The sequence below is a fragment of the Vanessa tameamea genome, chromosome 4, assembly GCF_037043105.1.
Source record: "Vanessa tameamea isolate UH-Manoa-2023 chromosome 4, ilVanTame1 primary haplotype, whole genome shotgun sequence".
Taxonomy (NCBI): domain Eukaryota; kingdom Metazoa; phylum Arthropoda; class Insecta; order Lepidoptera; family Nymphalidae; genus Vanessa; species Vanessa tameamea.
This window is the reverse complement of record NC_087312.1, coordinates 2,117,272-2,145,227: the sequence shown is the minus strand read 5'-3', so window position 1 is coordinate 2,145,227 and position 27,956 is coordinate 2,117,272. Positions and strand designations below refer to the sequence as shown.

The 27,956-nt window shown below is 32.8% G+C and overlaps 1 protein-coding gene across 9 annotated transcripts in view; it reads right to left on the bottom strand.

Moving 5' to 3' along the window:
- The window catches only part of LOC113395406 (GTPase-activating protein skywalker), an 82,171-nt gene that overhangs the window by 29,213 nt on the left and 25,002 nt on the right, over positions 1–27,956 (bottom strand). For all 9 annotated transcript variants that reach the window (XM_026633007.2, XM_064220617.1, XM_026633004.2 and 6 more), the window contains exon 4: positions 9,881–10,085. In XM_026633007.2, coding sequence (XP_026488792.1) covers positions 9,881–10,085 — 205 coding nt within the window. The remainder of the gene's footprint in view (positions 1–9,880; positions 10,086–27,956) is intronic.

The window sequence follows — 27,956 nt, the reverse complement described above, 5'->3', positions numbered from 1 at the left end:
GTGTGCAGCGCGGCCGGTTCTGGTGTCACTGTCTATAACTGGACGTGACACCATCTAATCCACTTAGGTCATTAATCATAAACTTGGCCTGATTAAAAACGTTGTTATAGGTGTGACAAGGTCAACGTTTATGTTTATAGTGGTTTAAAGTTCCAATAAACATAACGTTGCCTTATTTCTTCAGATGTTTCGAACGAATAGTTTATTTTTTCTTAACTGCCAATACACTGGTCCATTGTTGTCTTAGTTTCGAGCGTGATAAAGATTCTTAAGACGTAACTAGTGACTTTTTAGTTGAATATACATTTTATAGCGAGCATATTGAAGGAAAACATCCTGAGGAACCATGCACGTCATGGATGAGAATCTGCCGCGTCTATGCACCAACCCACATTGGAGCAGTGTCTTGGAGTAGCTCTAAACTATCTCCTCAAAAACAGAGGAGGGGCCTTTGCCCAGCAGTGGGACGTTAATAGGATGTTACTTTTATACATTTTTGACTTCAATGTCTTTCAATAATTATAACACGAACAATATATATGCACTATATCACGAGTATTAAAACAGTTATAAGATAAAGAATAAGTGTTACATATTTTTAAAGTAGTAATACATAGAAATAAACATATCATAACTGAATGTAAAACTACCCTATAAATAAATATGTTATCAAAATCAAAAATCAAAATATACTTTATTCGAGTAGGCTTTTACAAGCACTTTTGAATCGTCATTTAACAAACTATTTAAAGTAAAGCTACCACCGACCGGTTCGGAATGTAGATTCCACCGAGAAGAACCGGCAAGAAACTCAGTAGTATACTAATAATAATATTACTAATATTATAATTAGAATTCGACGAAATTTGGTATAAAGCAAAACTCCAAGGAAGCAGATACCTAATACCTGACAACCGACCCCTAAAATGTAACCAGCCGCGGGAGACAAACAGCTGACTATATTTCCAACAAATTTAACCTACCTAACTTATTCAGGGCACCTTCTATTTCAAATCTACAAGATTTTCCACGAACCGAATACATATTTCCTTCTTAAACTCGTCAACGAAATTTTGAATTGATAAACCGTCTCAACGAAGTTCTTGTTTACTCGTCATCGATCAACAGTCTCGTCACAGCATTGTAATTTCATGCATATATTTTATTTAGTATTTTAAAATAATTGTAAACTTAAATAATTGTGGTTAGCTCCTTAGCTCCGTCAGTCTTCTCATAAGATATCTCATAACATTCGCGGTCGGTGTTATTTATCACTGTTAATTGAATGATTTACGACGTTTCTTGCGTGTTTTAGATCGTGTTTCACATTTTCATGTGCTCGTGTGAATAAAAATTGTACCTTTGACGTACAACATTTGCGTCCGAGTCTCAGATCTGTGACCTTCGAATGGTTGATTTACTAAACTATACTTTAGTATGTCATCCAATCCAATTTATACCCAATATTTACATTTAACTAAACTTTGACAGGACTAAAATTTCCATTACCAAAAGTATGCTATCTCCTCCTTATTTGTGGAGTTAAAAAGGATAGCAAGATTTAATAATGAGTCTCGTCGACATAGAGACACCCTTAACACGTTTGTCACGCTAAGATCGTACATGCGGCTCTTTTTCGGCTGAGTCTCAATAGTTGGAACCCAACCGGTAATTAGCCTTGATCACTAAAAAGTGTTTGAACCATTTAGATTATATAAATAACTAGCTGAACCTATGCCTTTAACAGCGCGAAATTTATAAAACTTTACCTAAAGCGCACAAACCGTCACCCGCCTTGACTCTGAGACTCAAACTATCTCCACAACTAATTTCATCTAAATAAGTTTAGCTTAGTTTGAAGATTAAATAGGTAACAGACAGATTTACTTTCGCGTTATAATATTAGTATACATGTTCGCGTAATAGTTTTTCTTATATCTTAATATTATACTTCAAGGATTGTTATACTGCTTACATAACCACTTCTAATAACGAAATTCAACAATTGTTATTGAAATCTACTAAGCGTTTAAATTAAGACAAAAACTTTTTAGGTAAAAGAAGAAACGTAAATAGCATTTATTTTGCTATAATTAATAATCGTTTAGTCACATCATCTGACATCTTAATTATATTTATAGACAACAAAACTGCGTTACTAAAAATAATAAAAAAAAAAAATATAACATATGTTTTAATAAATTACCTTTCGTTATAAAAGTCGGTACGATGAAATTACAGCAATAAATAACAGATAAAAAATCATAACGAGTTCAGATATTAAAAGAGACTATTTATGTATCCCTTCAGTTTACTTCATTAATAGAACGGAATTTCATGAATTCAATAAGAAAAGATAAAAATATATTTTCAATACTCGGTGCTATTGAATAAAATAGTCACCTATTTTTGATACAAAGTATATAATGTTTGAAAAAAAATCCTTATATCTTTGTGATTTATAACACAATACTGTATATAATTTATGTAAAATGATAACATTTTAGAAAATCACAAACCAAAGTTCCGTCATGACGCCATTGTCAATAATGAGGCAACGACCTCAAGTGTAATGAACGAACATTAAAAAAAAAACATAGCAACTACGTCTTATTAACGCGATTAGTTTGGCAAACAGCATAGGCCTCTAACATAGAGATTAAGGAAAAGAAATATATATATAACATAGTATATTTCTTATCTTTGATTATTATTAATATGTATCTATGTACATAGACTGTCAAAGCTGAAAACGCGTTGAAATAAATAGTGTCCAACAGTTATCCACTACCCATTACACGCATAGTAAGGTAATCTTACGTTAAGCGACTGTCAAGCGTACCTGACACGCACACAAAGATAACGAAATTAGCTCGTTTGTTTTAGTTATTTTGTACTGCGACGCTCTATCTTGGCATATAAGTAATAATCAGAGTTTTTAATATACATGTTTCTCATTCGTGTGTCTGTTAGTAATCGTGTATAAAAACTTTTGAAGTCAAGACGATGGTGTATCTTTAGACAAATCATTTATAAATTATATAATAATAAATTAAATTTCATCAAAGACAACAGAAAATAATCTGGACCCGATAAAAGATGCTGTAGTCGAATTATTACTGAACTGACTGTAGGCAAAAAGGGATGACCCGATTCGACTTAAAAGGGACCAAAGTTATAAATAATCATATAAAAGAAAATAGACGTGTCTGTCCTTGCGTTATTGCAAGTTTGAGGCCAACGACCTACATTCATAATAAATGAGAGATCTCGTTCGCAGCTATGAATCATAGGCATCGGTTTTCAGACAATCCGTGACATCGCTTTTGTGCCTTTCGGATGCAACAGATTGTTTTAAACTATAATAATTAAAACAATACGACTCATCAAACACGAATTCTTGACTTATAAAATCATTCAAGTTTTCTAGTTACAATGATTATTGTTTAAGATTTGGTTGAGCTTCTTTGACAATACTAATTTAAGTATTAAAAATATATATATTATCTATAATTAATATTTCAGTGGAACAATTTATAGCAAAGTATTATGCGGCGCAAGCGCACTGTAAACAGAGCTGCCGTTCGCGGTCCAAGAGCCGTTAAACCAAACCAAAGCTTTGATGTATTGAGCGACTCTGGCGTCGTTCGTTCAAACATGCACGAGTGGTTTTCTCTTTCGATTCGGCATCCATTCAAGGTCACGACTATTTTCTATAGTCTTTCACGTGATTATTAGCCACTGTTTTTTTTTATAGCAAATACGTTTCAGTTGCTAAGAAGTTCTTCTGTGAAATGTATTTTTAGTATTAAATATTCTCAGATACTATTTCAGTTTTATAGTGTTTTCTGTCGATAATTTTATTTATATTATAATAAATAGTTATATTTAATAAAGCAACATGTCATATCAAATTTAATATATCTCGATCTGGAGTCGAGAGCTATAATCAAAACGAGAGGTTAAGAGGGTGTGGAGGACGTCATGACCTATTTAGGCGTAATGACGCCCGGAGGGATCGAGTACGACGCAAACGAGGCAAACTTTTGCGACTGAGTACAGCTCTAAAATTCAAACTGGTGTATAAAAAAAAACTGAAAGGCTTTAAAATGCAAACTTTGACGATCTCATTGAAATAAACAGTGCCGACCTTTTTTAGAAGAAGCTAAAAGGTCATCTTTTCGAAATTAAGGCCATTTCGCTCGTGGTAGTAAGTAAATAGGTCAAACTTATCTAGTACGAGTACAACACTTAAGGGAGGCTTCTATAGCTTTTGAAATGGATTTGAGAATTTTTAAAAGAGATGTTATGCATTTTAATGAAATTCAAATTAATTTAAATATATATATTAATAAAGAGTATTCGTCAATTTTTATTGGGAATAAACTTTAATGTTCTTCTTTGGGCAACTAATAGCCAGTTAATATCCCACCGTTGGGTATAGGGTTCCACTCCTCATGAGGAGAAAAGTTTCAACTCATCCAATCAACCACTTTTCTTTAGTGTGGTTCCTCTTCAGTATGATTTGTTTGAATTAATTCGAAGCCAAGTCAAACAGCTTAGATTGACGTTCTCCTGGACCATCTCCGATTTTATGTTCGCGCTGAAATCGAATACAAACCCATCTAACTTTAACTTACAGATCCTACTTCAGAAGCTGTCATCTCGGAGAAAGCTAGGAAATTGCCGAGGGAAAAAATAAGTCGGTTAAAGTAAGATTGATACGAAAAGAAGACGCTTGAAAAAGTATCCTTCGCCCTATAAATATGATATAAAACAGTAAACATATAAACATTTATAATGCTAGCAATAATCTATACTAATATTATAAATGCAAAAGTAACTCTGTCTGTCTGTCTGTCTGTCTGTTGATCTTTCTCGGCTGAAAACCACTGAACCAAATTTGATGAAACTTGGTATGAAGTAAGACTCCAAGGAGGCACAAAGGGTATTTTATTCCTAAAACCAGTCCCTAAAACGCGAGCGATTTCTCGCTGACTATATCTGTTACTTATAATTTAAATGAGTTCTATTGATAATTATAGATTTCACGTCGGAAAAATACGCAAGAAATAGCTATTTATATTATAATGAGACTATTTTCCGCGAACTCTATAAATTCACTTACAACTCGCACAAAGTAAATACGTATAAACGAATTCGCTACGCGTGGGCAGAAAAGCTGTAGATATGATATCTGTAAACTATAACTCGTCTGAGTTATGAAATGCATAGTGGCGTTATGAAGTGATATTAGTTTTCATTGAAGGATTCATGAAATATTCTTTAATATCAACAATCAATAGGTTTTATTAGTATTCAATATTCTTAACTGAAATTATATTTTGATACATTAACACGAATTAACTATTAAAACACAATCGAAATAACGAAAATATAAGTTACAAGGTACAGAAAACAAGTGGAAATATGTGAGATTTAAAAACATAGAAGCTTATAATGTTACTAGAGGTCATCTAATTATATCTCATGTGAAAACTGATAAAAAACTGTATTAACAACAACAACTGTACACAGATAAAGATGAGTAGATAATCAATTATCCGATAAAGACAGATTAAAATCATCTCCACGATGGAAAGGCAATTTCTGATAGGGAGGGCGAGAAAGATACATTATAAAAATAATATGCTTTATTGTACACCACAAAGATATAAACTTACAATTTCGATAACATAAAACTATTTAAGAGGCACAATAAGACAGTATTTTCACCTACATAAATAGCGATCTCTTCCAGACCAGAATAGAACCTTATACATCTTTGTACACGAAATTATATCGCAATGATACCGTAAATCATTTTAACATCAAACTTTAAATATCAAAACGGCACAGGTTTATTCGGAGTTAAAAAAAAAAAAGAGTAATAATTTAAAATAGTTGGCGTGTGACGGGAGCCAAACAGAATACTGAATGCGGATATCGAGATGTTCGTAAAAGAGCCAACGATAAGTGTCCTTGAGATGGTATTAGTTTCGAAACTGTACAATGAAAGAGAATCGAACGAACGCTCGACACTACAAAAAAACCATTGAGCGCGTGCTTTCCCGGTAGATATATTTTTTATTGTACTCGTGGGAGACACGAATCGTTTGTACTTATCAACAAAAGGACTAGTAACTTTTTTACTCAAGTAAAAACTTAAATAAATTCTATGCTCTAGCTTGTAACTAAATTTGAAAAAAGATTCAATCGTTTATTAAACTTATACTGATTACCTCAATCACATACTTTTGGTATACTTTTTAATATTTTTATATACATAGAGTAAATTATACTCCCGTCGTCAACATAGAAATATTACAGACTTGAATTACATAATATGTCGTAATATGGGCGTCGTCTCTTGAGAGCAATTCGAGTTTATTAAAGCTAGAAATGAGAATAATATGGAATGAGCACGTTCATCCTTTCTGTGTTCACGTTATAAAAAAACTAGGTCATGGCAATGTAAAGGATGTAAGTTGCTAAGAATCTCAAAAACTTTATAAGTTGGACAGGGAATTCATTAACCTACTGATAAAAAGGATTTATTTTAAAAGAATCGGAAATTTTAAATCTACTTTAATAACAGTTACGTTAACAATAAGTTATCAGCTCCTCATGCGATACTATAGTAAAGAAAATAAATAAAAACGTTAAATTCTCAGTCCTAACATGAAATAAAATACCTTAGAAATTGTGACACGCAAACCGCGAACGAACCTCGACAACATTATTTTAAATATTTATGTGTTGAACCTCAGTTTCGTGAAAGACTGTAAGAAGTAAAACATATAAAAATTTTAGCATTGTTTTATGTTCCTCTAAGAGTTCTTTAGTCATTTATTGTGTATTTTAAATTATATTTAAACAGGTAATATCATGAAAAATCATTGTTGTTTGTCTAGATTTTAACAGTCTCCGGTTTAGATTCGTCTTCCAGCCACTTTTCAATCTCAGCTATATCCGATAAACAACATTTATATATCTCTTATTTATATAGATCTTCGAACAACAATATCCAATATATTAATATTTGACAAACAGATTTAGCGCAAACATTTCAAATCTAAAGTATTCCACAGGACAAAAAAGACTACGCATCGATGTCAAATAATGTAGAATAAATAAATATGTTGGACAACATCACATACATTACTCTGATCCCAATGTAAGCAGCTAAAGCACTTGTGTTATGGAAAATCAGAAGTAACGACGGTACGACAAACACTCAGACCCGAGACAATAGACATAGAAAATTACTGAACTTTTTCTACATCGACTCTGCTGGGAATCGAACCCGGGACCTCGGCGTGGCGTACCCATGAAAACCGGTGTACGCAATAGTCGACCACGGAGGTCGTCGAAAAAATTTTAAAATAACAAATGTAGTCTGTAAGTCGGTTAAAAAGAAACGCAAGGACAAAAATCAAGCGGTAATACGTGACACGAGTGTATTAAGGCATTTGCTTTGCGCAAAAAGTACAGGAAGAGATCCGGTTACGCCCGAGCGCGCACCGATCGAACATGTAATAGAGAATTTTATCAAGCTTTTTATTCGGCCCTTCGACTTTAGTCGATTAATAGAAATGGATTTCAAATGTTTTTTTTTTAAGTAATAGGTTGCATACGTACAGCATCACGCTCACTTGAAGGAAATTGACTAAGACCGCTCTTGGACATCTGCAACGCTGGGGGCGTTACAGGTTGCCGGCCTTTGAGGAATGAGAAGGCTCTTTTTTTATAGATTAGGTAAAAATAAATCTCAATATAGGGGACAAAAATGAATACTATCCCGATATACTTGATTGAAAACATATTGACGAGAGACATGTCTATTGTAGGATTTAAAGTCTAAAAACAAAATTTACACTAAACATACAGTGAAATTAAAAAAAATAATTGAAGAATTAAAACGGTAACATGCCAACGTTTCTCTTTTTAATGAATTCGCTTGCATTGGCGATATGCCAAAACCATGGAATGAAGAAGGAGGCCCTATTAACACCGGTCGTTCACTGGAAAGTGACATTTTCACTAAATAACAGATAGCACCGTGCCGAGACACGAACTCTTGACTGCGATCCAGTTCAAACTGGCTGATAATGATAATGTAAACACTGCGACATTAACGCACACGTCGAGAAAGAATTAATTTTACAACGATTTGTCCGATTAAAATAGCGTATGACTTACTTGTATACTTAATATAAGTATACAAGTTTAGAAGCGGAACCCAATTCATTGTTTATCATCAAAACAAACAAGCGGATAAACAAATACCTAAAATGCCGACAACGCATTGAAAATTCCCCTTGGCTTTGCCGATGTCCATGGGCGGCGGTGATCAAGTAACATCAGGTGGCCTATTTATCCATCCGTCCTATATCATGAAAAAAAAAACATGACAAGCTTATATTCATTGCTGATTTTCTGAAATTTCTAAAATATGGGTAAAGTATACCACCTCTGTAGAATGAATTTTAAATCTTCCATATTCCATATGGCCATTTCCCAATAATCAGTAAAATTAAAAAAAAAAACACAAGCTCTGTTATTTTTTTTTGAATCAGTTAAAAATAAGTGTCGCTGTATCGTTTTAATTAAATCGGTTAAAGAAACTACAGAGGAAATAGTCACTTCTATAACCATCCGGTGCGGCGGGTTGAATTGACGCTGTTTATTACCGTTTCTCTGAGATAAACAGCTTAACTCTAAATAGGTGTCGCAGTCTTGGCGTCGTTGAATAAGTTACAATACGACACCTTTTTATTATATAATAACATTACTTCTAAACATTCCACTCGAAAATAGACCATATAATTGAGAGATAGGAAATTGACAACACCGTAGACACTATAAATCTGTGGTATGCTGAAGACGACTATTAATCGTATTCATGTCAACAAGTGATACAGCATTACGGACTCTGTAGCAGAGCATGAGAGCCTAATTCACGTTTTGATATGATAGATCAAAACATTATTCAATTGCGAGCAATAGTAGACTTTATAACGTTGAATCAGAGTTTAAAATAGATAATACACTCTATGACGCAGAATCAGCCAGGACAGACTCGAGCAATTTGCCTATTGCCGAGTTCAATTATCGCCCCCCGCACTCATTACTGAATTAAGGCGAGAGCGACTGTAAATTTTGTGTCGCCTCTGCAATTCTACTAAATTGAGAGGATGTTTTATATATGGGAGGATTTAACTAAAATATATGTATTAGTTGACGAATAAATTAGCATATGATGGATCAATGGAAACATTAAATGATATGTCACTTAAAATTACGAGTTTAGGCAACAATGTAAGACCATTAGCAGCCTATGAATATCTATTTAAAGTGTGGATTTTTGATTCATCAAACAACAATCTACTGTGGATTGCCGACTTAATTTACTGACTGTAGTGCGGACTTAATTTCTTCATTCAACGAGCTCAACGCGTTGGAATTACTAATCACTTGCAATAAATTATTTCAAATATCTTTTTATATTCAATTCATAAAGTTCGTTCAATGCGTCATTAAACCGTTTTATACATTTAAATTTAAATAAAGCCCATGAGTTAATATGATACATATACAACATATGGGTAGATACATAAAGATTAATCTAAGTACAGTAAGAATACGAGATAAATAACATTTTAAAGACGAAAATAAAAACTCATTTCAGTCGATAAGTTGTTATGTTGCTAAAAATGTCTCGGCTGTTATCATTGCAAATATTGTTCAAAGATAAGACCGACATGCTACGGTTGGAGATTAAAAAGTGTGACTCGAGAGCATAGAGACACAAAAATATGTATATTAATTTAGATTTAATCCATAACTAAAGTTTAATTAAATTTATATTTAAACTTACCAGGCATGAAGTGTAGTAAGGCGGCGGTGATGGGGTAGAGGCTGGGGCTGTAAGTGATGTCGGGGCAGGCGTAGCCGAGCACAGAGACGACTCTGTCGGCGACCGCCCGGCCCTTGCGGGTCAGGTGGTAGCCCAGACAGTGGGTCGCCTCCACGAACGGCGGGAGCATGATCGGTTTGTCCGGCAGCTCAACTGTACCGAAAACCTGGAACAATATATCATAAACCATTAAATTAAGTGAAGATTTAACTAAAAAAATATTTGTCTCTATGTGCAGAACTAAAAGCGACGTTTTTGCTTTCTTATAATTAATTTTAGACAAACTGGGTAATGACATTTGCGACTGAAAAACAGCGTGAATTCTATTAGCGAGCTGGTATTAACTGACTGACCCGACAGCCGTTGCCCTGTCTTCGTTACAAATATTCAATTCGAACTGGAACGAACAATAAAAAAAGGAACCCCGTTTAAACTGCTAATACGGCATAAACGCTCGTATGTTTTGTGAAGATGTACAATATTCTGCGTAATATGCCGTAAAAACATTCAAAAAATTATTAGAAAACTTTAAAAAAATATACGAAGTCGGTAAAGTCGTTCACAAGTTATTGCGTGACCAAGAGAAATAGGGAATCATTTATATAGATTAAGTTTACTTTTTTTTTTGAATTGTGGAAATGTTATGACGTTATTAATTTGATCAAATCCCCTGAATAGGAAGTAGGAACAAGATTTATTTACCGTAATTAATTTGTATCATAGTATTCGATTGAAAAGAAAATTTCCCAGTAACATAGTATTATACAAGTACATACATAATATCACGTTCGAAATGGTCACGTTAAGTTTCCCTCCGTCCTGTATTGTGAAAGACTGATTAAACTTTGAGTGGTGTGGTGCAGTTACACGAATCGAGCGAAGTAGTTCTTAACATTTACGAACATGGAAGAATTTTAATTCCGACTCTGTGCCAAATAACTTATTTAATTATACTTAATGATGGAATATCTTTTTTCAAAAACATTCTCGAGGAATGAAGGAAATGTATTTAAAGTCAATTATTTTTTTTAGTTTTAAACGAAATTAATCATTCAAATATTTTAGCTTTCGAAATTAATGTTTGCTATCTATCTATTATTTAATTTAAACGTAAATAATAATTATATTCATTTGTTTCATTTCCAAAAATATTCGTCAAAGAATATTAATAGAATTCAAATTATTAAAAAAAAAATAATCAAATAATTGACTTATGTATGTGGCGTTATTGGAACAAAAAGCGCACTTAATGCATTCAAATTAAATTCCTTTATATTTACATAGAAACATTATTAAGCACTTATTGATTGTCAAATAAAAAACAATCATCGGTTCAGCAAAAAAATAAACTGAAAAATTGAACTAAATCAGCGGCGAGAAAGTGTTTCAGGGTTTTTTTTTTTTGTAACAGTCAATCTTTTAAGGAATACGGGAAAATGATAATACAAATATTAAGATAATGTATTAATTAATTACACTCAAAAGTAATAAAAATTATTAATACTTATATATTATTATATATTATATTAATAAATTACTACCTATTACTAACTTAATACCTATTAAAATTTTAATTACAACTGATTTACATAAAAATCCTCCGTATATATTTACCTATAAATTTTAAGAAGTTTTGTTATTACTTAAATGTTTTTTTATAGCAAGGGTGGACGAGCAACTGGCCACGGCACATAGACAAATTTAAATTTAATTTTCATCGCCCGACTAACTTTGGGATTGATGTGTAATGTCCCTTGATCCTGTAGTTACAAACTTGCTCACTCAACCCTCATACTTGAACACAACAATGCTAAATATTTCTGCTTATTTGTAAACTAATTAACTATGTCAGAAAGAAAGAAAACAGTATTTAACTAAACACCGCTAAACAAGTTTCGAAAAACCGTCAGTACCTATATACATATATAATGACTACTAAAGGTACGCAAGCTAGTAATTCCCCGTTGAATTGTAATTCTTATGCTCTGAACGAAGGATGAATCATTTCTCCTGTGACCAATACAGGCAACAAAACATTATAAGTAATATTTACTGTGTTAAAAATAAAGATATTTTGGAGCTCGGGGTGGATAAGCATGTAGTAGAATGTCATCCAACAATATTCTCTTTCAAAACGAAATAATCTCATGAAAACTCAGTGGTGGATATCCGAGATTGAATACGAATCATTTGGTAAATATTTACATGTCTAGCCACTGCGATATCCCGACAGTTTAATGATAAAATTATGAGATATTGAAAATATTCAATTTATGCAAACAGTACTCTACAGTTTTAATATAACAAAGCAAAATATTTCAATAGTCTTCAGTAGTCTAGTCTTCAGTAGTAGTAAATGTCACAAAGCATCGTCTATATCCACTTTAAACTGTAATAATAATACATATTCTACTACTTAACTATTCGTTATCTTGATTTAAATCATTGCAAGTAGGTAAAAGTCCTCTGTTCTACAGGACAGTGAGATTATTAGACCACAATGTTCAAGCAAGACTTAGGTATATTCCATCTTCATCGAGCACAAATGAATTCTGACCCCAATTCGTAAACACATGACACATGAGAAGTAAGCATCGGTCCATATTTGAACCCCAAATCTTCAGCTCGGAATCACGTGTTCCATCCACTGAGCTAACTCGGTTCACACGTATCCGAATAAAAAAATACAATCGTGCCATGTATCAATTTCGTAAATAGTTTAAGTAAATACATTTAAATCTTTTATCCAATTTGCCGCTGACATATTTGCAAGTCAACTCGTGATTATCCACTTTACGGACAAGGCCGGCCGCGTTGGTACACTCATATAAATTATACATTTTGTCTATAAAACCATACCTACACGTGAATATGGTAAAGCGAAAATAATTTATATAAATTATTTAATAATTAGCTGCCTAAAATGACTGATATTCAAAAAAAGTAAATCAACTTTGGAAATTCTAGAAAATTTAACTTAGCAGCTGCGTCTGGCGGGGTCTATAATGAACTCACAATTATAAGCTATCCAAGTAACCTACACATTGTGAAGTCTAGACAAGACAAAAAAATATTAACTATTGATACGTTATGGAAAATAATCCGAATATCTCGTAAAGTAAAATATATAAAATGTAGTTATTATTTAAATAGGTAATTCTTCTTATATCATATAAAGTTAAATTTATTCAAACTCGCTGTATCTCATTTAAAAGTTAAATTGTATCCGAAATACTCTACACTTAACGAATATTTTCCATCGTCGAGAGTTGTTCAAAGAGACGCTTGAATCAATATTTTCGTTAGCAGTGATAATGAAAATACATTTAGACGTTAACGAGTGTAAAGGAATCTTTTACACTAAAATCATGTAAATATTTCGTCTTAAGAATTTAATAATTCGAGAGTTTAAACGTAGATGATTGCTTAAAAGTACTTATTTACTAAAATTATAAATGTGTACGTCTAGACAATCAATTTGCAGACGGGATGTAAATCAATTAGTATGACTGGATAGCTTATAGGCATACAATTTTCATTGCGTATACGGGTTACAAATTACAATTTCCTCTCGATAATAATAATAACATCATAAGTGAAACATATCATTACAATTGCCGGAACGATACAACAAACTTGAAAACACTATGAAACATGACGAAAATTGACGAACAAATTTAAAATAAACACTCTCACTAGAGCAGTTCTGTAAGGCTAACATTTAAACTCACTACAGAGTACAATTTTTGAAATAATTTTGTAATAAGCGACACTAGTTTCTAGGCAATGTAATCGTATACCGTCACAGGTGTATATTTTGACGGAATAAAAAGTAACTTATGTGCTATTCAAAGTCAAAGTCAAAAATCTTTATTCAATATAGAAGTGTTTACACTTGCTTATTGATAGTCAAAAATCTACCACCGGTTCGGAATTTAATACCTCGGACCTGAGAAGAACCGGCGAAAGAAACTCAGCGGGATATTATTTTTTTTTCCATTTTGCATGTACAATAATAACTATATTTTAGCTATTTGAAACAGCCTGGAGGCGATCATTTTATTCCCAAGGTGTGCAGTCAACTAAAAGGTCCTAATGACCTGTTGTAATATCCTTTACCACACAAACGCTCTTTAACGATTCTTTTGAATTTTATAATTGAATAATTTTGAACGTTTTCTGGGATCCTGTTGTAAAAACGTATACATTGCCCCAAAAAAGAATTACTAACCCTGTGTAATCGGGTACTTGGAGTAACAAGTTTATTCTTGTTCCTAGTGTTAATAGAATTTACGTCACAATTTCTGGGAAAATCATTTATGTTTTTGCGTACACACATAACATTATCAAAAACAAATTGAGTAGCGACAGTCATTATTTTAATTTCTTTAAATTTATCTTCTGCAGTATCTGTATTTTCGGTAGTATAATCTATCTTTGCGCCAAATTTCATTCTGTTTCGTTCAGCCATTCTTTATTGGTAATGAACAATCAATGTATAATATTAGTAAGATTGTTTTTAATATATGAAAATAGCGCATCACAAATCGATTTTCACCATTACACGAGTGAGATACGATGTGAAATCATAAAGAACAGGACATCTGATTACAATTTTAAAAACGCGCATGCAAAAATATATATAAAATTATAATCGTGTCCGAGTGTCTGTTGCATAATGGGTTCGTCGAACGTTAATCTCAGGACAGATAAAGAAAACGTCGTTCCTTAAAACTGCCACGTGTTGCGTAAATTCGAAGGAGCAACGACCGACCACTGTGTTTGTAAACGCGACGAATGATAAATAACATATATACGACCAATAAACGTTTGTCACAGAGACGGGCCTGGACCTGGGTAGCAGCAGCTAATTATATCTGTCGACACAGGATTTGCAAATTTAGATTCATTTAAGAAAATAGATGTTTCTATTGCGGTACTTGTTCGTTTTAATGGTCGTGAAATAAATAATGTGATCTGTAGAGCTGCAGGGCTATTCTGTAACAAGAAACTCGAATCTCACCGCAAACACGAGTATGAAATGTGAATATAATAGTTATAAAATTTATAGGATACACGTATAAAAATGGCGTATCACCGTAAGTCAGTTGTCAACATTTCACGAGTGACACGAGAAGTGAAATCTTACAAAATCGCACTGCTGTTCCGTAAAAATAAATCCAAATCTCACCTCAGAACATGAGCGTGATATGACAGAATCTGATATATGAAATCGACTTATAATAATAGCATTTAAAACAGACATATCAAAATAACGTATCGCAGTTAGTCGGTTGTCAACATTTCACGAGTGAGATACGAAGTGAGTTCCTACAGATTCGCACTGCTGTACGGCTGAGTAAAGCGTTGAAAAAAATAAAAAATGTACAATCGTCGGTCGCACCTTATATATTCTCATAACTTCTATTTAATACTGACACGTCATGTGAAGATATTTTCGTTGTCCCTGTGACATTGGATGTAAATAAATCTTGTTTATTATTTCCAATATAATGAAAACCTACAATAGCAATACACTTGTAATACATATGTATGTAAAACGTAAATACATTTCTAAAACAGTCGTTATATACCTATATATCATTAGAATATACATAAATATTTGTTTATTATATTCTTCTATTTTACATATACGTACAGATAAAAACATTATTTCGTTATGTGATCCCTACGCCCCCTGCGTACGCGCATCGTCCTTCGTATTCAAGGCCGCCTGCGAATGTTTCAAACTTAGGGCTGTCGCATAAAATATGTAGTAGCTTAATTTATAATAAATATATTTATTACTTTTTAAACAGTACTGTTAAGGAAATTATTTTGGTGTTTTTCTTTAAATAAATATACTATACAGTGTTGCATATTTTTTAAGAAATTACTAGTATTATTTTTTCCCAAAATTAAGCGTGAAACTTGTACTCACTATAAGTGCCCTACTGTTTTGTTGTTCTAGCAGCTAAATTATAAGACTAAAAACCACTGAGAAGTTACTAGCTTTTTCTTTCATTAAAATTTCAGTGGCAGCTCAAAGTATAGAAGGTGGCAGTTACATTTCCGTGCCTCGGACGGTGTCCTACGTCTACTACGTCAGGGTATGGAGAGTGCACCTGTTTGAACATACTTGTGCATTATAATTTTCTGCGCGGTTAGGTAGATTCATTCAGTCTTCACTTGGGAATGCACGCCATCGAAATCGTAAAGGACGTCATTTTCATTTTTCTAAAATTCGTATATTTCAGGCAACCATAAACATAATTAATATCAGTATTTTTTTAAATTTCAACCCTACTACAGTTTCCGAAGATATTTTCGACATGTCGACGAAGACTCATCTGACAATTTAAACATGAAACTAAAACCAGTTTCAGAAGATAATTAATCCTTTTAACCTTGAGTTAAAAATAAATCATATGAACGGAAAGATTTTCATTAAATCATTTTAATAGAGATTTACGAAAAAATGAAGTGACAAATGTCAATAATGAGGCATCTAATGTTTACTCTAATTTAAACATATGTAATTTTTTGTATCTCTACAGACTGGATAACGAGACCTTTGGTGTATTTTATCTTTTAGTATTTTTTATTTATTTAAGTGTCCTTGCATTTTTTACCAGGCAACATTACAGACTTGATAACAATGCCTTTGGTGTATCTTGTCTTTTGAATTGCGTGCATTTTTCCACAAAGCAGCATCACAAATATAATACAGTTTTAAATGTATTAAGTCCATCAACAGATTCTTGGCAATTGTTCCGACATTGTTACGATAGAGGAACAGACGTAAACATAAACATCTCATATGTACACACGATATATTACGTACATAACAAAGTAAATGTTATAACAGTGAGGTCAATGTTAATCGGACCCGTCGATGCGATCGTTCTAGAAGGGATGATGAATTATCTATCGTTACTACAGTTTTATGAGAGTCGACTAAATATAAAACAGCTATATATTATATTTATTACACATAGTTAAATTATTCATTGTTAATAGCGTGTTCTTATTCTTTTAATTTTGTATTTGCAAAGTGTTAATCTCAGCATGTCATAACCTCAATGAAGACTGTAATTCACACTTGACGTCATATTGTACTAGTACATTTATTTTTCTTCTTTCCCTTATATTAAAACTACTAACGGCTAAGCTTACAGCTAGCTACACACGTCTGTGCCCAGGGGCAAAAACAGCCCAAAAGGTAAATATTTCTCCAATTTGAGTAGGGATAGGTTTGAATAGGTATACCATATCTTCGTAGTATTATAAATAAACATCGTAAGTTCAAAAAAATACATCGTGATAGGTATCATTTATTATAGGAAACTGGAAAAAGATAATACGGTTCTGTCTGTGGCACTAGGATTGGTTTTCTTTCGCTCAGCACCCACCCGAACACTTCCAATAATGTATGTATTAGAAGTGTTTGATGTTTGATGAGTCGTCTTAATAGCTCTATCATCAGTCAACTCATTTACATTAGCTACATTTTAGGACGTAAGAATGAAATTACATTTCATTTCATACATACATTTCATTAAAAAAAAACCAAGAAGAGTAAAAATTGGTGAATTAATAACTAAAGATCATTGGAATATAAAAGTCCAAATTATTCACATTTGCAAACTATTTTCCATTATTATGACTTTTAAATAAGCAACAAGCGCAGTAAGCGTACAACATAAACGTTAAAAGCTAAAAGAATGATTCAGTCGAATTGATCTTACAATAATAGATATATCAGCTTTCAGTAATTTTACAGTTGCAAATACATTCAACCTTGATAGTGGATAAGAACAGGCGATATTGAGTGGCTCTCAACGAACGTTTGCTGATAATGGCTTTGATCTGGGTGAACATACATACATTACACGTTGTTATTCCATTCGATCAAAATGATACGTAACTAATAAAGATACAACACAATTAAAATCATTAGAATAGAACGGAGATCAATTACAATTTTAATAAAATTGGAAATTAACAGGAAGGAACAGGCTTACAGAATTGCAAAGCAGCGAATATTCTTTTTAAATTATTAAAGATTGTTAATCAACATATTTTTTCATTTCAAATAGATCATTGCTAGAACTTCTGAATCGACAAGCGTAACCATCGTTTCGGAATCTGGACTCTACTTAGAAAAATAGTAGCTAAGGTCTTTTAAAAAAATACGTATAATTGGGTTAATTTTTACACGACATATTAATATAAATTGCATTCTTGTCTTATATATATTCTGCTACAGAGTTAAAAGGGTTTTAATAATGATATTATTTTTAACAAAGAGTAAGTATTTATTTAAGAAAAATATATTAATCTCGGAGTAAAGTAAAACGGACTCGATAAAATATATTATTTAAACGGTCCAATGTAATTTTCTTTAACGTAGGGACAATTTATAGAGTCGTGGACAACGAACACGTGGGCGAAGCGCTAAGGCTCTTAATTAGTGCGGACACAACCTCGACGCGACCTCTTGGCACGGGCAATCAGCGGATAATTGAATAAAGTGGACCGACTATACCGAATTGCAAATTTGATGTGATCTTTATTTAAAAGACTAACATTCGGTAGTTAATTCATTGATGAAGCTATAATTTCATTTAAAGGAAAGGGATTAAATTAAATAAAATTGACATTAAACAGATAAGTCTTAATAAGCAATCGCAAATGCCGTAACCAATTGATCTTTTAATAATTCTTCGAAAGAGGTCAATGATATACCGGGGCGATATAAAATAAATAATAGCTAAAAATACGATGTTTTTTGCCATGTACCATTGGGTAAATAAATACATTGCCAACGTTATTCCCTCGCGGATAAGATCGATGATACTATTTTCGGCAGAGCGAATACACAAGGCGGATTCCATCTGAAATAACTCCAGCGTTTTACCATCGCAATGTGTGCAGTAAATCGCGGCCGCAGCACGATTGTGAAAAACACTTATGTTATTATCAGCGATATAAATTTATTACAACATTCGATTATTGAATAAGTCGAGACAAGAAGCGCAGAAATAACGTAAACAGATCAGCTGAAGTAACGTTTGACCAAAAAAAAAATCGAAACGAAAAAGTAATACCCATGTAATCTAAACGTAAAATCAAATTATAAAACGTAGGTTTTATTCGCGTAAACACGTGAGTGACAGTTGAATGAGCAGTTGAACAAGTTACAGTAGCAAAAACAAGGTCTTAGTATGATTTACATATACATAAAGAGCGAGATAGTCTTACTCGGCTCGCGCGTGCATTTTGACACGATGGTATAAAAAACATAGACGAACATTATTTACCTGATATTAAAGTATTAAGATACGTGACACGTGAAACGAGAGTATAATGTCAAGAATAAAAAATAGCAGACGCGGACTGAAGAATGGAAAAGTAGCCAAAAATAATTATAAAACATATTTGTCGTTCTGTAGTTAAATATTTTATTTATATTCCGTAAAACATAACTAATATCGGGTGGTTGTCATAATCTTTACATAGTATAAAACAAAGTCGCTTTCTCTGTCCCTATGTCCCTTTGTACGCTTAAATCTTTAAAACTACGCAACGGATTTTGATGCGGTTTTTTTTAATAGATAGAGTGATTCGAGAGGAAGGTTTTTGTATATAATACATAGACAATATAGTTAAGTAACACTGATCATTTTAAAAGTTTCTAATGTGATGTCGTAAATTTATACATTCTTTTGCGCTTACATTGGAAACGCTGGCTGAACCCTACTAGATAGATCAAAATAATGTACTACATAATTGTACACCTCAAAAATGTCTACAAAAAAGTCCGCGATGGTATATGTCTATCTCTTAAAGATAGCCCACAATAACATTTTTTTGTCATTTATTTTTTACCACAAATATTGGCCAATTTTGGAAGCGATTTTAACCTATACAGCATTAATCCTTATCCAATTAGGTACCTTAAATAAATTGTGCATTCAATATAGATCAATATGGCCCTTTACAGCATGTAATTTAAATTAATATTTTCAAAGATATTACAGTTTTAAAACGCAGGGACATAGCGGTTTGTATTTCCTAATGAGTGAAAACTGTGTGCGTTGTACCTATTTGTTATCACTATATAGTATAAAACAAAATTGCTCCCGCTGACTGTCTTTTCCTGTCTATGCTTAAATCTTTAAAACTATGCAACGGATTTTGATGCGGTTTTTTTTAATAGATAGAGTGATACGAGAGGAAGGATTTTGTATATAATACATAGACAATATAGTTAAGTAACACTGATAATTTCAAAAGTTTCTAATGTGATGTCGTAAATTTATACATTTTTTTGCGCTTACATTGTAAACGCTGGCTGAACCCTACTAGATAGATCAAAATAATGTACTACAGAATTGTACACCTCAAAAATGTCTACAAAAAAGTCCGCGATGGTATGTGTCTATCTGTAAGTGATAACCCACAATAAAATTTTTTTGTTATTTATTTTTTACCACAAATATTGGCTAATTTTCGAAGCGATTTTAATCTATACAGCATTAATCCTTATCCAATGAAATGCCATAAACACATTGTTGATTTAATATTGATCGATATGGCCCTTTACAGCATATGATTTAAATGAATATTTTCGAAGATATTACAGTTTTAAAAATTGCGGAACGTAGCGTTTGCGGTGGTACCGGCCGGCCGGGGCGGCGGGAGCGTGCTATAGGCGCGTCGGAGGCCACGGTTCTCCCTGTAGCACTTTGAATTTAGCAGCGATCGGACGCGGTTATTATCGGAGCTCTAGCGATTGAAATAACAATCCATACTTCCATACTAATATTATAAATGCGAAAGTAACTTTGTCTGTCTGACTGTCTGTCTCGCTTTCACGCCAAAACTACTGGACCGATTTAAATGAAATTTGGTACACAAATAGTCTAGAGCCTGAGAAAGGACATAGGCTTTTTATTTGGAAAAAGTGCTGTGAAGGGTTGAAAAGGGGGATGAAAGGTTGTAAGTTGTTGAAAGTATTGTCATGTTTAGAATTTTTAGAACTAGAAGCATAAAACTTATATTTTAGGCTGTACACTTATAAAATAACATAATATCATGACACCCACTCGGGAGGGAATTTTGGAGATTCTACCCCTAAATGGGTGAAATAGGGGTTGAACGTTCCTATGGATTTCTTTAAGTTAGAAACATGAAACTTTATTTTTGGGATACTGATTAAAAAGGAGTAGATACTTATTTAAGTGTTTCTGCATATTCTACCTCTACGGGGGTGATATAAGGGTTGAAAGTTTGTATAGAAGTCCGTCATTTTTAAGATAGAAACATGAAACTTTATTTTTGGGATACTGAATAAAAATGAGTAGATACGTATTTAATCGTTTCTGGATATTTTGCGCCTAAGGGGAGAAATAGGGTTAACATTCCGTAAACATGTTAGTCTGGAAGTCCGTCATTTTTAAGTTAGAAGCATGAAATTTTATTTTCGGGCTACCGATTAAAATGAGTTGATAGGTATTTAAGCGTTTCTGGATATTTTACGCCAAAGTGGAGAAATAGAGTTTGACATTTCGTATATAGGATAGTTTGGAAGACTGACATTTTTGAAGTTAAAAGCATGAAACTTTATTTTTGAGCTACTGATTAAAAATGAACAGATACGTATTTAAACGTTTCTTGATATTTTAGACCTAAAGGGCAAAATAGTTGTTAACATTTCGTATTCAGGTTAGTCTGGAAGTCTATCATTTTGAAGTTAGAAGGTCGAAATTTTATTTTTGGGCTACCGATTAAATATGAGTTGATTCGCATTTAAGCGTTTCTGGATATTCTACCCTAAGGGTTGAAAATCACACCAATGTGGTATTCAAAGAGGTATTACATTAACGTAACATTTTAAGTTAATTTGTAAATATATTCATATTCTACGCGGGCAAAGCCGCGGGTAAAAGCTAGTTTATTTATATAAATAGATACTAAATTAACATTTACACTGTGCAATGTTTCATGGTCAGACATAATAATACATTTTAATTTTTACATATCTGTACAACAATAACAGATCTGTGATTCTGTAACTTTAATTTTTTTTTTATTACACAGGTATAGACATGTTTTCCGTTCCTTTAGTCATCTTTATCTATTTATTTAGTTATCTATCTTTAATTTGTAATTTGTTTTGTGTGCCTCCATATTTTTATTACCAGGCAGCATCACAATTTAAGGATGAATTATTATTATTGTTATTTACGATATGTGTTTTTCTCAGCCGAGAGCTGGTATTTTTATAAACCATTTACGGGCATGGCCAAGTAAATGATCTTATTTATGTAGTCAATATGTTTTATGTAGGTTCATCCTGAAGAAAACGACGTACAATTCGGCATGTATTTAAGATGGCAGCTTTTTGCATGGTGATATATGCATTTTCTGGGAGTTGTAGTAATTTAATACTATGGTGTAGATGATTTGGGATTACTCCCGTACTGGAGAGTACCAGTGGAACGATATACACTTTGTCCAAATTCCATATTCTAAGTATCTCTTCTTTAAGTTCAGAGTATTTATGTATTTTATCTGCAATTGTTTGTTTTATATTATGGGTATTGGGCACGGCTATGTCTATTAAATATGCAGTTTTGTTAGCTTTATCAACTACGGTGATGTCTGGTCTATTACAATAAATCGTTTTGTCTGTTAGTATAGCTCGGTCAAAGTACATCCTGTAACTGGGACTCTCCAGAACGGCTTTTGGTGTGTACTGGTAGTATGGTTCTACTTTAGGCGGTAACAGTTTATATTTAATGGCAAGTTTTTGATGCACATAATGTACGATTTGGTTATGTCGGTGTGTGTAATCGTTCTGTGTTAAAAGTGGGCATGCATTTATTATGTGCTGAATGGTTTCTGGATTTTTGTGGCATTTTCTACATCGGTCGTCTAGAGAGCTTGGATCTTTAATTATGTGTTTCCTGTAATTTTTAGTATTAATTACTTGATCTTGTATTGAAATCAAGAATCCTTCCGTTTCAGGGAATAGGTAACCTAATTTTAGCCATTTGTTTGAAGCTACAGAATCAATATGCTGTTGTTCTAAGTCTTTAATATGCCTGCCATGTAGTTGTTTCTGTCGCCATGAATCTAGTTTCTCCTTTTCGCTAATGTTCTGTAACTTATAAGTGACGTGAGTTTGTTTTAAATTTAATGGTGTCATTTTGTCGTCAATCTCTACCACGGCTTTGTGTATTGAACTCTCAGTTTTGTTATAGAAAAAAATTCTCATGTTGTTTATTTGGCTTTCCAACAATATTTTTAGATCAACTAACCCTCTTCCTCCTTTCTCTCTTTTTTATTATTATTATTATTATCCTTATTTTATCGATGTATGGTATTCATAAGCAATATAAACCTAGTCTGCAAATAAGTCGAAGTTTACAAACGGACTTTCGGACGGCCGGTCTGGATGGTGCTCAGTCACTCTGTTTATTATCACATCACCTCTACTATGGATCAACATTTTCAGGTTTTAGTCCAGAATTTCCTTGTTAGTCGCCCTTTGTGTTCTCTACACCATTGTTCCCAACGCGTTCACAACACTCACACTTTGATTTCGGTCGGAGTAAAATGGACTGGCTAAATGAAATTGTGGCTTTTCAGACCTGATATAGGAAAAAAGGATTTCGTTTGACGGTAGAAAAAATATTAATTTTTCTTTTTTCCTTCCTAGAAAGATGTACAAGAGTAAGATGTACAAGGGTACATCTTTCTTTCTATTTCGAAACTATTTGTTTTGTAATATATAAGATAAGCTTCATCAACATTTTCTTGCAGCATTATCCTTTTTATTCGGGGTCAATCGCAATGGACACCGTCAATATTATTATAGATTGGTAATATCATTCTTTTACGGGTTGAAGAGTGAGTAAGCCAGTGTACAGCCACAAGGAACATAACAACTCAGTTTCAAAGCTTGATGGTGCATTTAAGACTTTAATAAATGGTTACTTTTTATAGTTTTTTACAGTGCCCATTGTCAGCGGTGGTCACCACTTGTCATCAGATGACCCAGTTGCTAGTGGGTATATCTATTATAGATATAAAAAATGTACGGAGTGGAGAGTTAAGGCATTGAACATATAGATTACAATCATTCAGTTCAATTTCGATAGCGGTTTTTTAAAGAGGCTGCATTAGACATTATCAGAAAGGACCATTTCCGTATCCATCTAACATGGTCTGTAAACAGTTCTGACCTGATAACCTCAGTTAGTCGCGCTTGTTTACCGCACTAGTTTGATTGATAATGTGATTAACCACGATGTTATGCGACACAGAGGTTATCTTACATTACTAAGTGCATAATTGTATAATTCGAATAAAGTTCGTGCACATTCTGATTACTTTATAAGAAGGCAATTAAATTTTGTAAGACTAATGTGTTAGTTTGTTTACATTTTATAAATATTAATATTCAATTTGAAGCAATGCTAAAATTACGTTTTACTGTTTTTAATATTTTTTTTATAAAATAGGACGAGCATCGCCCAAAGACATTGGAGCCGTTCGAAATATTAACTATTCCTTACAACACCAATACCCCACCAACCTTGGTAACTATGATGATATGTTCCTTGTATATTAAACTGGCTCACTCATCCTTTAAAATGTAACTTAACGATGCTGAGTTATATTGTTTGGCAGTAGAATGTTTGATTAGTGGGTTGTTCTTGCCCAAATAGGCAACAAATAAAAGTTTAGAGACAGGATGTAGGAAACTCTTTTCAATCTTATGATGCTCCCAATTCTGTCAAATTATTACATATAAAGGTTAAAGTTGATTGGTTTCATAAATTTGATTTGATTTAATTTGTTATTATATCAAATCAATGAATATAGAAAGTACCATTCCAATTGACTTGCCATCAAACCAAATATTGAATCAGAAATCGCTTTAGAATTAATATTTGCAGTGGCAAAGATGACGAGAATAGATCGACCCAATAAATGCAGTATGGACTACGGGCCGATGGAACTACATTGCGCAACGAGAGCACTCAAACACGGATGTGAATGCTAGTCAAGGGATCGTTGCACAATGCGCATACATTTAAATAAATTGTCTCTAGAGACGGGTATGATCATTGACAGCTTCCTATAGATGTTAAGATTGCTTTCAAAATTTTAGTAGGACATTTTATTAAGTGTTTGTTTTTTTTATTTTTTTTTTAACAGATAACGCTACGAGTCATTACTAACTTTAAACTTAAATAATGGTATATTCGCTTGTCTTCTGCTTTGAACAATAAACTAATAATCGACATTTTTAAATATTTTCTAATTAATAATAATTAATAATTCAATCATGCGTTAACGTTTAATTCCTGTTAATTAGAACCTGTGCAGACTTGGCAAATCTTTACGTCGTCGTAATGAAGCGTAAACGAGCCAATGAGAACAATACTGATACCGTGGTTGGCAGTACATCTGAAATGCCAAAATTTGAATGTATGTCACACCAATTATTTCTTGCCAATATCAATTACCTATCAGCCTATCAGATCTTATATATTATATAAACACATATCACATAAATATGTATATTTTTATCTAAAATAAAATATGTATTCAGCAAGGTCAAGTAAATTATTAGTGTTATTATTTTGATCCACGTAATAGCAAATAATATAAATAACATTAAAATCAGAGAATATGACATCATAAGTAATATTGTTTTCATTCTTATCTACCGGTTATTTAAAGTAAACAATTCGAACGACTATTTATATAAGCCATAATAATACGAAACCAATTCATACTAAATTCGACTTACATAAATATTAAAATTATTGATCGTAAAAATTGCATAAACGTCGTATGTGAAAGGAATGTCTTTGAAAATTATTAGGTAAGGTTTCAATTATACGCCATTTCAAGGTTAAAAAAATATAATAAAACAGCCAAGTTCATGTCAGGCCATACGTTTGTAATCATGCAAATTGCACGAGACGGTGTTATTTACTATTAATTATCATGTCGGGACCCAATTACCTAGTTAATATGTCCTGGGTTCAAATATTGGCTGGAGACGAGAATAGGCAGTATAATAGTTATTGCAAAGATTCGCTGCACAGGAAATATTGTATTTGACATTTGCGCATAATATATCTCCCGGGCTGTGCTCTAGCTCTTCAGTTTAGTTACAGTACCTGAAATTCTGATAGTACGACAGTGTTGTATTTAGCATAACATTATACAGCATAATTTGAGGATAACTGTGACGATGTAACCATATCCCTGAAACTAGTGATGTACTTAGTGTGTATGTGTCACAACAATGTTATTTTATATCAAGTTTAATAAAAATAAGAAACTCGTTAGAAATGTTGTTTACTAATATGAGAAATGCAGAACTAGCTCTGCCTGTCTGTATATCTGCCTCTCTGTTGCTCTAACACTGCCAAACCACTGAACCAATTTTATGAATTGTTTTATAAAGGAAAAATGAACTCCGTGGAAGGAATATGCAAATCTTAGGTATACTTTTTTCTGCCTAAAACCTAACTACCAAATCCTAAAACGCGAGCTAATATACTCACTCGCAATAAGATTAGTTTGCTGGATGTTTCTATTAATACTTGTAAAAAATAGACGGCCCAGAAGGAGCGAACATTGCTAGCGACGAACTAGATAAAGGACATGAATTCAATTGACATAGAATTCGCTGTGAACCGTTAAGAAAAAGAAAATGATCGTTATTACATTCAGTTACAAGGCAATAATTTATAAAAAAAAAAACTATATTTCAACAAGAGAAATATTAAAAAAAAAAAAAAAAACAACAAGACCTAAGAAAATTCAACGATACGGAAACGAATATGTTTAAACCGAATCATGAATAAATTTGAACGCGGTTAATTAAACTGTGCAATGCTACAAATGAAGTTAATTGGTGAGAATGTCATTACGCAAACTTGATTAGATCGTGCAGCAGCAGGTACACGATTTGCCATTTGAACAGATTACGACTCGAAACACTACGCCTACCAGTCACAAACAATACAATATCGTTACATTTATCTAAACGATTTCCTGATAACAACAGATACACAATAGAAAGACGGAAATACGTACCGATGACCGAAAGATACATAACAAATGAAACTAATCGTTTTAAAAAAAAAATTAAAATGCTGTCGACCCTTTGAAAGTATCGTAATTTAATTGATTCCTTTTTTTTTAATTAAATTAATTCAGCTACGTAAATATATCAGAAACTATATTATATTAAGCGGACTGGTTACAGATGAGCTTTGGTAAATCTTGGCAGTCTTATGTCAAATAATGAATAACGTTTGACTGGATATGATTACGAAGCATAATTAAAACAACTGTTAATAAAAAATTAAATAATTATATCGACGACGTTTTAAAGATTAACAACTATCGTATCGAAGGAAATAAAACCATTTATTGCGATATTATGTTGCAGGTATATCACCATGAAACGATCCTTTTGTGATGGAAATCAACTCGGCGAGTTATTCATCAGTTCACTATCCAGAACAATGTTTATTAAATTGAATGAGTTATCTGTTCGTACAAAGACTGTTTGTTTACTTGTTTAGTTCACAGCTCCTTGTGAAGCAAATGCAGGTTCAGGTATACCATTTCTTATAAAATTAAACTCCGTACATTATATTGTTATTTGGAATTGGAACGTTCTCGTTCGCAGTAAAAATGGAGCAATGTTTCACGTTTGTTGTCTCTATATATGCCCGAGGATTAAAGAGTTAACTTTGGTAGGGGGAAGTCAAGGTCGTCGAATCGGTCACATGCGAAACCTAGCGAGTGCAGGAAATAAACATCGTCTGCTCCTTCCTTCCTGTCATCGGTTTAACGCTTAGTCACAGCCGGTTATAATTTCAAAGCCAAGGTCTCGAACGTCATCAGCTGAATAGTTAAACAGGCACTTTTTACTTTTTTATTCGTCGAATGTTGCACATTCGCACAGACTTTGTGGGTTTTAGCTTTAGAG